This window comes from Lacerta agilis, chromosome 13 (genome assembly GCF_009819535.1).
Source record: "Lacerta agilis isolate rLacAgi1 chromosome 13, rLacAgi1.pri, whole genome shotgun sequence".
Classification (NCBI taxonomy): domain Eukaryota; kingdom Metazoa; phylum Chordata; class Lepidosauria; order Squamata; family Lacertidae; genus Lacerta; species Lacerta agilis.
The window spans coordinates 52,064,892-52,075,304 of NC_046324.1; the positions used below are offsets into that span (position 1 = coordinate 52,064,892).

The following is a 10,413-nucleotide window of genomic DNA, read 5'->3' on the forward strand; positions in this document are numbered from 1 at the left end:
ACTCAGATGTGGCCAACAGTCAGCCCTGGAAGACTCTGGACATGCTCTGGGGCCCCTTTTCCATGTGGGGAACAGCAGCAGAAGCAACGTTGCTCTTGCAATCTGGGCAGATGCAGCAACGGCCCCTCGGGGGGGGGGGGTTCTTTACACAAAGATGTTGTATCAACCCCCCCCCCCCATCACTCACACTCAGACTCCTGTGTGCCCCATCCGCAGGGCTGTTTGTGCTGATAGCAAGGTGCTGCCTTGGCTTGCTTTGGGGGCCAGGACCCCTTAATTTAGAGGCTGGGCCTTGGGTCAGCCCTCGTCCCCACCCCCAAATGGCCGGTGCTTGCAGCCTTTCCCTTCTCCCCGAGGAAGAGTCCCGTGTGACTTGTGAACTTGCTTCTCCTCTAGCGCTGCCGCCTTCTAACTAAGCTGCAGATATTTGCAGCTTTCTCCCCAGGATGGAGGACGTCACTGGGGAGGGTGGGACACGGGGGCTGCTGTTAATGAAAGGTCTGCTGCTGTAATTATCTGCATGTTTTTTAATAGATCATAATGATTGGTAGATAGATTTCTGTTAGCGCTTTATTGCTTTTCAATTGTTGCTTCCTTCCAAGGTTTTCATCTGTAAGCCACCTTTGAGTCCCTTTTGGGGGAGAAGGCGGGATATAAATAAATATATAAAAACGAGGAGGAGGAGGAAGGGGCTGCTGGCTTCTTCCCAGGGCAGCATTTAGGCAGAAGGGGGGGCCTGTTCAGTGGCGGGGGCGGGTGGGCGAAGGGAGCTGTTGTGCCCTACATTGCACAACTCTCCCACGTGATGGCTGTCCCAGATTCTCAGCTTTTTGGCCGCCGGCAAACGTGTCGTGGAGCCACGAAGGGAGCGACGCCCTCGGAGGCCACGGCAGGCTCTACAGCTCGTCTCTTGCTTCCGGGGAGCCTGGGGGGCTCGTTCGATTCTCCTGGCTTTCCTCGGGGGTCTCAGGAGCCTGGAAAGCCAGAGCCCAGCGTCACCATGGGAACGGGGACAGACTCAATGTTCGGGGTGGGCAGGAGGGGTTGCCGCTGAAACTCACCTTGGTGTCGTCCTGGGGAGGGACCTCACCCCCGTTCTCCAAGAACGCCGAGAAGGATTCCAGGTCTCTGGTGCTCCGGTACTCGATCATCTGGGGCGGGAAATGGGGGGGGGGGGTTGGCCTGACTTTGCCCCACAAGCAGCTGCCGCCTCCCTTCTACCTCCTGTGGCAGCTTCCTTGCTCTACTGTCCCGTAGGACCCGGGCACATCCTGCAGAGGATCCCAGCGGCCACGGCATCGCCCCCCCTCCCACGCCATGGGGCACCTGCGTTACCTTCTTGCCCTGCCCTGCAGGGAAGTAGTACAGCGTTGGGTAGGCTCGGATGGGGAGCTCTGCTACCTCGTTGGCCGTGGCGTCCATCTCGGCGATGAGGACGTCCTCGCGGTCTTTATATTTCTCACCCAGCTCTGTCCAGGCGGGCGCCATCGCCTTGGAGTGGGGGCACCAGGGGGCATCTGTGGAAGTTAGGAAGGCGCAAGTCTTGTTTTATCATCAGGCCGGTTCACCAGCTGCATCCCTCTCTGGAGAAAGCTGACCTGGTTTCAGTTGTGCAGGCTGCGTCCCTTTAAAAATGCCCCCACAACTGGCACAGAGGATGAAGAGGCTGTGGGTGTTTGCACTGATGCAGTACCAATTGAATCGGTTGCCGGTTGCTTTCTGCTCCCATTTCCAGGCCCTGGTTTTAACTGCTAAAGCCCTACATAGTTTGGGACCCCTTGCCCCACTGTAAGCCTGCCGGGACTTTTAAGTTCAGCTTCAAAGCCCCCACTCCGTTGTGGCCTGGTGTTATGGCTTATTGGGTTGACCGGTATCGGAGACGGGACCTTCTCGGTGGTGGGCCCAGCCGTTTGGGATTTCCTCCCCAGGGAATTCTGGCCCCATTGAGTATCCTGGCCCCATTTCAAAGTATCCTGAAGACTTTATAAATTCCAGATATACATTTGTTATCACTTTGGTAAATTATTTCTATGCAATTTTTGTAATAAATGTTTTCTGAACCGCTTGGAAAGGGCTGGGCTCTGTAAGTCTGCAAAGCAGAAAGCAATTTACCGGGAGATAGCTCGGTCAGTAGAGCGTGAGACTTGGAATCTCAGGGTTGTGGGTTTGAGTCCCACATTGAGTAAAAAGATTCCTGCAATTCTGTATATGTATATATCATTGAGCTCTGTATACAGGTGAAATTCGAAAAATTAGAATATCGTGGAAAGGTTCATTTCTTTCAGTAATTCAACTTAAAAGGTGAAACTAATATATGAGATAGACTCATGACATGGAAAACGAGATATGTCAAGCCTTTGCTTGTTATAATTGCAATGATTATGGCGTACAGCTGATGAGAACCCCAAATTAACAATTTCAACTTTGGGGTTTTCATCAGCTGCACGCCATAATCATCACAATTATAACAAGCAAAGGCTTGACGTATCTCGCTTTGCATGTCATGAGTCTATCTCATATATTAAACTCCAGTAGCTAATGAAAACAATTGCTTACATAAATGGACTTTTCCACGATGTTCTAGTTTTTCGAGTTTCACCTGTATGTACCTGGAAAGTCTGGGGCAAGCCTGTTTCTGCCAAGCAGGGATGAGAGGGGGAAACCCCAAGGAGGGCTGCCCTCTGCTTCCTTTGCCCTCCCGGTGAGCTTCCACAGGACGCCAGGAGGGAACGCGGTTGAGCTCCAGCTTGGAGGTTCCTCCCCCCAGTCCCAAAGGGGCACTTACAGAACTTCACAAAGATGCTCTTGCTCTCGTCAAACGCCACTTGCTCAAAGTTTCTGCCGACCAAGGTCTTGACGGGCGCCTTATCCCAGTCCTCTGGAATCTCCTCGCTCATCAGGTGCGGCTGGAAGGATGAAACAACGCTGTGGGTCAGTGGAGCGGTGAGAGACTTCCTTTTTATGATTTTCAGTTTTATACATTTCAAAATTATTACAATCATTTTAACATTTCAAAACTTGACTTCCTCCCCCCTCTTTCTGTGGTTCCTTAAATTTATTTTTAATATTTTCTGCACATGCAAATTAACTTAATTTGCTCATTTAATTTGCTTAGTTAACTTAATTAATTAAGTTAATTGACTTAATTTGCTCCTCCACATGCAGCTGCTGGGTGACCTTGGGCTAGTCATGCTTCTCTGAAGTCTCTCAGCCCCACTCACCCCACAGAGTGTTTGTTGTGGGGGAGGAAGGGAAAGGAGAATGTGAGCCGCTTTGAGACTCCTTCAGGTAGTGAAAAGCGGGATATCAAATCCAAACTCTTCTATTCATCTACTTTAAATACAGGGGCGTAGCAAGGTAAATTGGTACCCGGGGCCAAAAATTTTTTTGTCAAACCCCCCCCCCCCCGGCATGGGAAGGTCAGGTGGTACCCAGTGCGGGAAATTTCTTGTCAACTCCCCCATTGATCCCCCCCCCCCCCGCAAAAATGGTTTTATGTTATTTCATATTTTCTAACAAAGGAATAATAACAAGTAATAATAATAATAAACTTTCATTTATATCCCGCCCTCCCCGGCCAAAGTCGGGCTCAGGGTGGCTAACATCAGATACATAACATTCGTATAAAATCAAACAATAATTAAATTACCTCCTAAAAACATCTCAAAATCAAATTAAAGTCTAATTAGATGGCTTTCCACAGGGTTAGCGTTGGGAACAGTAAAGTGTTCTCTGAACTGAAATTTCAGCCTTCATGACATAGGAAAACAGCCAAGTAAACAGCTATTTTGGTGGAGGAGGGTCAAGATATTAACCGATATGCATGAAATTTCATATATAGCTATATAATCCCTAGTATAGTAAGATAAGACCTTCAGAGCAGGCATTAAAAAAAATTCAAAAAAAATTGTTCCTTGATAATTTGTCACCCCCTCCATTATGGAACCCGGGGTGACCCGCCCCCCGCCCCCCTGGCTACGCCCCTGTTTAAATACACACTCTTATAACCCTGCCAATGTTTTAAACCATTTCCATTCTTTTATAAAAAGTTTGTTATCTTGGTTTCTTATTTTTCTTATAAGTTTCGCCATTTCTGCATATTCCATAAGTTTTTGTATCCATTCTTCTTTTGCTGGGACTTCTTCTTTCCATTTTTGGGCAAGTAACATTCTTGCCACTGTAATCGCATACATTAATAAATTTCTGTACAGTTTGGGTAGTTCTCTCCCTATAATTCCCTAAAGGAAAGCTACTGGTATTTTTATTTTATAAACGTTATTTTAAACATCTTTTCCAATTCATTATATATCATTTCCCAGTAAGCTTTAACCTTACTACAAGACCAGGAGTGGTGAGAGACTTCAGGCCTATGGGTCTCCCCCCCCACCCCACTGCAAGGGAGGCAGCCTCCTCCACTCTGCATTTTTGATCCCTACTACTGGGGGGAGAGGGGGCCTGGCGGAGGCTGCAGCCACTGCCCCACCAGCAGCTCACCTGTGGGGCCAAGCTCCTTCCCATCTGGGGTGAGGGAGGCTGGCATCCCTGAAGAGCCTTCAAACAGACTCCAACCAGAGAAGAATGGCTTATAAAATGAATGGATTATGCTGAAATGGCAAAACTGGCGGTAAAACTCAGAGGACACAGCGTTGAACTGTTTATGGGAAATGGGAGCCTTTTTCTGGACTACCTGTCAAAATATTTTAACAATAGGAAATCGCGTGCAGGATTTGAAATACGAACAACAACAAGCAACACGTCTGCTAATAATATGCTGACAATGTTTTTTACAGCACTGTACTGTTTCAAAATTCATAAACAGAAGACATACAATATGTGCACGGGGTCACAAACTAATAAGAATCAAATCAATGTTCCATGAACAGGAATGGCAGGAGTGGATTTGAAATATGAGCGGGAGAAAAAAAAAGAGTGATCAGATGGAATTGGGGGATTTAGTAACAAGTATAAATGCAGCAATCAAGGATTAAAAGACATCAGCCAGGGGGGTGGGGGCGGGAAGACCAAAAGAAACATATAAGTGAATGATAAATTGTATGTGAAGTACATTTTTGTGTGAAAATCCTAATAAAAAGGAATATGAAAAAGAGTCCTCGTCCCTTTCTCTCCCCCCCCCCCGGCCTGACCTTGAGTCTGCCCACCTGGACTTTGCCCTCCATCACCTCCTGGCAGAAGGCATGGATGGCAGGAGCCGTGAGGGACCCGTCTGCGACCAAGAGGTATTTCCTGTTGCTCTCGATGTTGATGAAGCGGATGGCGGGAGCCTCGTGGCTCTTGAGGCCAAAGAAGTGCAGGATCTGGGCTCCCTCCCCGTTGACGTCGGCCAGCACGAAAAGCACCTGCTCAGGGGATGCAGAGATGTGTTTAGTCCAACCCCCGGCAGGGAAGGAATATGCTCCCTGGGACTTGCCTCCCAGAAGCAGAAAAACAGCACCCACACAGACCCCAGACCCTTCCCTGCATGGGACCCCCCACCCGCCAAAGCCCCAGGGGAGCTCACCTGTCCCCGGAAGGCAGAGGCAGCACCTCGGAAGCTGCCCAGGAGCTCCAGCTGAGAGTCCTGCGTCTTGTTGATGAAGAGCAGCAGGTGGTTTGGGATCTTTGCCCCAAAGATCCTGGAGGAGTTCTAAGGGAATGTTAAAACTCTTGCTAAGTTATAGAACTTGCTAGTGCAAGTTAGGAAGGATATTGATAAACAATATATCCTCTCCTGCCTCCCTGAACATTCCCACAATTTCTGCATTCTCTCTCTGTAAATATTGAATAAAAGACTTGGGGAGAACAAATCTTTTTTATCTGCCTCTTGGCTGCCACCGTGAGAGGGATCAGATTCCCCGGAGCCCGACACGCAGGGACTCCTCTTCCTCTGGAGGTGCTGAGCTGCGGCAGGGCTTGGCTTGGTAGAAGGGGAGGTCACGCTTTGGAATCAGAGAATTGCAGAGTTGGAAGGGCCCCCCAAGGGTCATCTGGGCCAACCCCCTGCAATGCTGGAAAATCCCTAAAAGGAGAGAGAGCCAGGAGGAGCTGGGCCCTGGCTGGCAGCAAGGAGGAAGAAGGGTCTCCCTCTGAGGAAGCGCAGGGCCCCCTCTCACCTGGCTGGTAAACTCCATCACCAGCTCCAGGCTCTGCGCCAGGATGAATTGTGCCAGTTCCGCCCCGTCCAGGCCCAGCTCTTCATCCACCAGGAAGTCTTCCCGGGACTCATCGTGCTGCCAGAGAATTAATGAATGAATGAATGAATGAATCCTTCTTTGCATCCGCCACCAGCCATAACAATAAAACAAACAGAATTGCGGTATACAGAGGATAAAGGTAAAAAGTCAATTATATAAAATACATTTTGGTGGTTTGGGTCAATAGTCAAGTAATGGATCTTATTCTAATTGCCCTGGATAAAAACCTTGCCACCTTTGCTGCTGTCACCTGCTCATCTTGATCTGCCAAGAGAAAGGACACTGACCCAGAACGGACAATAAAAGAGGGGTGATAACCCAGCTACTCACACTGGGTTTTAGAAAAGCAAACAACTCAATTAGACAGCAACTAAATGATATTGAGCGACAAAATAATCTGGTCACAATAAGGAAATTTTGCCCATGGTATGACTATTTTCCACCTAGTCATCTCGACTCTGGCACCCTGTTTGCACAACTTAATAATTCCAAAATATAGACGCGCTTTTACTCTCGCAAGATTGGACATACTGCCTTCAGCTGTACTTGAGGGATGTTTCCAAAAAATTCCACTAAAAAAACGGTGATGTCCGTGTGCTGCAAGAGGGGACAGAGTCCATCTGGGCCAGGGGTCCCCAAACTAAGGCCCGGGGGCTGGATGCGGCCCAATCGCCTTCTCAATCCGGCCTGCGGATGGTCCGGGAATCAGCGTGTTTTTACATGAGTAGAATGTGTGCTTTTATTGAAAATGCATCTCTGGGTTATTTGTGGGGTATAGGAATTCGTTCATTTCCCCCCCAAAATATAGTCTGGCCCCCCACAAGGTCTGAGGGACAGTGGACCGGCCCCCTGCTGAAAAAGCTTGCTGACCCCTGGTCTGGGCAGATCCAGGAGGGCGCCATCTCCATCTCAGCGGCTGCATCAGCCACAGAAAGAAATGCCTCCCCTCTAAATGCCCAACCCCCCGGTCTTTTAACCAACCCTGCTAAGCTCCTGGAAGTGCCTGCCTGGCACGGCTCTCACCTTCCGGAAGAGAGCGACGGTGCCAGGGTGGGTCACGTTGAACTTCTCAAAGAGCTCCGAGCAGTTGGTGAGTGCGAAAGCAACGTCTGGAGCGTCGCTGGCCACATCGTAGAAGAGGCGCACGTCTTCATCCTGCAGGTCCTGCAAGGAATGCGCAGCGGCTGAGCCGGGCACAGGATGCCAGGAGCAGAACACAAAGGATGTCCGAGGCCTGTGCTCCGTTTGCGGAGAGGAAAGAGAGCTGCTTCCCCTGGCAGAGCCTTGGGCACCTCTGCTTGGCTGCAGGGAAGCTGCCCTAAGACAGCAACTCCCTGGGGGCTCCCCAGCCTGCCAGTTGGGGCCCAAATGTCCCCTGGAATGTGCCAAAGGCTGACCCTCGCATTTCCTCCCTTTCCCAGCTGCAGGGAACAGGCTGCAGGCTGCACCCCCAGGAAACAGCAGCTCCGGAGTAGCAGCTTGGCTTGGCTGCAGGAGTGCAGAGGCGCAAGTGGGCCACTCACAGGGAAGAATCCAACCACTGCCACCACGTTGGCGTCCAGGAAAGCAACCGCCTGGCTGACATTCTCCAGCAGCACCGCACTGGGCCCAGCTTTCCGTTTCAGCCACTTCACGATTCCCTCTGCGTCTCGCTGGCCTAGCAAACGGGCGGCAAAAGTGTGAGTTGCGGGGCTGCGCCATCTGCTTGACCAGGCGCTGCGTTAAGAAAGGAGAGCGGCGAATGGCGCCACTCCTCTCGCAGGGGCTCACGGCGTCTGAGGTTCAGATGAGAATAAGCCCCTGGTGTGAGGCCACTGCAAAGAGGCCAAATCCAATCCCGGGAAATCTAGGCAAGGAGCTTCAAGCGGAGAGCTCTTGTTGCTTCCTCCAAGGTGAAGCCCTCATGTCAGGGAATGGTCTGGATCTGAAGATTGGGGGATGCAGTCGCAGGCAGATCAGCTCCTCTCAGAAGAGGAGGGAGAATACCCCACCCCCCCCGGCTGCCGCCTCCTCCAGCGTTTCCAGAAGAAGAGAGAGGAAGAAACAAACAAACGTATAGGCTGAATAGATTAGGGAGGAGTTGCCCAGCTATGAGATAATGATGAGATCTGGAAGGGAGGGGGAAGCTGGAAACACATCAATTGAAAGTGGGGGGGGGGAACGTTGACAGCTCTGCATCGTGCCCAAAGAGCCACAGGATAAGAACCAAGGGAGACCCCGGCTGCTGCTGGATCAGGCCAAAGGCCCATCTAGCATCTTGTTTTCAAAGGGGCCAGCCGGATGCCCCCAAAGGGACCCAAGGGCCACACCAATGCTTCCCGCCAATGGGTATTCAGAGACACCCTGCCTCCAGGTCCAGGGCGGCTGAGAACACCCCGCAAAACCCCTGCCTCTTCTGACCTGTGAAGTCTGCCGGGTGAGTGCGGTTGCCGTCTCTGAACAGCTTGAGGGCGGGGAACCCGCTGACTCCAAACTCTGCGCTCAGCTCCTTCTCCTGCTCCCCGTCCACCTTGGCCAGCCTCAGCGCAGAGCCCTCCTCCTTCAGCAGGGCGGCAGCCTTAGCATACTCCGGGGCCAGATCCTTGCAGTGCCCGCTCCAGGGGGCATCTGGGAGGGAAAAGGAGGAGGGATGAAGTGCCAACCCCGCAGGCAACAAACAGCAGTGCGCAGGTGTATAAGGACACCCGAGGAGCATCTTGCAGCATCCTGTTCCTACAGTGGCCAGCCAGAAGCCCCACAGGGAAGCCCACAAGCGAGACCTGGGTGCAAGAGCTGCTCTCCCCTCCTGCGGTTTCCAGCAACTGGCCTTGGGAAGCATTTGCTGTCTCTGACTGTGGGGCCAGAGAAACCCCATTGTGGTGGTGTGTGTGTGGGGGGGGGGTACATGCACACCAGTGGGTCTCAGGAGCCACAGGCACAGCAAGAGTGTGTGGCTCTTTGGCCTGCCCTCCCTCCTGCCCCGTGGGACAGGCTCTGTGGGCCTGGCATGCCACGCTTGCTCTCCCGATAGGCTGCTGATAGACGCTTTTGCTTAATCTCATCTTCTTCGTCTCTTTTTCGCCTTCCAGCGCATAGAACAGGTTTGCTCCAACAGAGGCAGCTCTGCGGTGCCACAGGAGGACACTGCTGGGGCGGGGTGGGGTGGTAGAAGGTGAGGCGGGAGCTACAAGAAGGGTAATAATAATAATAATAAAATAATAATAAATTTTTATTTATACCCCGCCTTCCCCAGCCAGGGCCAGGCTCAGGGCGGCTAACACCAAATATAAATTACAATAAAACCTAATGGGGGGGGGGAGGTTAATTAAAATCCATCTTAAGATGCAGCCGCATTGTAGTAGGAGCCCATAAATCAAGACCATAAAGGGAGGGAACATCCGATATTCACCCGAGCCAGCTATCCATGCTGGTCCTACATGGGCCAGCAAAAAAGCCAAGGGAAAATTTATATACCAAATCCCATATAAGGGGTCAGAGTGAGTCCAAGCCAAAGGCCAGGCAGAACAGCTGCGTCTTGCAGGCCCTGCGGAAAGATGTCAAATCTCGCAGGGCCCTGGTCTCTTGTGACAGAGCGTTCCACCAAGTCGGGGCCAGTGCTGAAAAGGCCCTGGCCCTAGTTGAGAGGGTATCAGTGCTGGAGGGGATGTCCCTTAACAGGGTCCGCCGTGCCCCTTCCCCTAAGCAACCAAGCAGCCGCTCTCTGAAGGGGGCGCTCCAGTTCCCCCCTGCCCCCAGTACCTTCTGCTTTTCGCCCGGGGATGCAGGCCAGGGAAGTCCCTGGTGGTGCCCCATTCAAGCTCCCCCACCCCCCGGCACCTGCTACTCACAGAACTCCACCAGGAGCAGTTTGTGCTTCTGCAGGGCTTGGGCAAAGTTGCTCTGGTTGAGCACCAAGACCCCTTCGTCTTCCTGTTCCTCCTCTTCCTCGGCCAGGTTCCTGCCCTCCTGAGCCCCCAAAGGCTGCACTAGAGCCACTGCCAGCCCCAGTGCCAGCAGGAATCTCGGGAGGCAGCCCATGGCAGCCTGGGAGAGAGAGAGAGAGAGAGAGGCAGGCAGAGTGCCGGAGCCAGGAGATGCCAGGCAGGGAAGGGGGCAGATAAAGCTCTGGGGGCAAGCCTTTCCGTGACGTGGAGCCAGAGTTTGCCCCACGTGGCCCTTCCCCACTGGCTGCCCGATAAGAGCTGCTGGGGAGGGAGGGGGTGCTGAACCCAAGGCAAACTGC

General features: G+C 52.0%; 1 protein-coding gene across 1 annotated transcript; it reads right to left on the bottom strand.

The window, feature by feature from the left end:
* Window positions 1-995: 995 nt before the first annotated feature.
* PDIA2 (protein disulfide isomerase family A member 2) lies at window positions 996-10,208 on the bottom strand. Its single transcript, XM_033166510.1, has 10 exons — window positions 10,019-10,208; window positions 8,592-8,798; window positions 7,715-7,848; window positions 7,215-7,355; window positions 6,111-6,227; window positions 5,519-5,644; window positions 5,160-5,357; window positions 2,786-2,906; window positions 1,336-1,517; window positions 996-1,151 (listed from the first exon to the last, which is right to left on the bottom strand). The coding sequence occupies exons 1-10, from the start codon at window positions 10,206-10,208 to the stop codon at window positions 996-998; spliced, it is 1,572 nt and encodes a 523-aa protein (XP_033022401.1).
* Window positions 10,209-10,413: the final 205 nt, after the last annotated feature.

Coding starts and splice junctions, on each gene's coding strand:
- PDIA2 (XM_033166510.1), bottom strand. CDS start 10,208: ATGGGCTGCCTCCCGAGATTCCTGCTGGCACTGGGGCTGGCAGTGGCT. Junction 7,849..8,591: donor TCACCCGGCAGACTTCACAG/GTCAGAAGAGGC, acceptor CCCGTTTGCTAG/GCCAGCGAGACGCAGAGGGA. Junction 5,645..6,110: donor TGATGGAGTTTACCAGCCAG/GTGAGAGGGGGC, acceptor ACATTCCCTTAG/AACTCCTCCAGGATCTTTGG.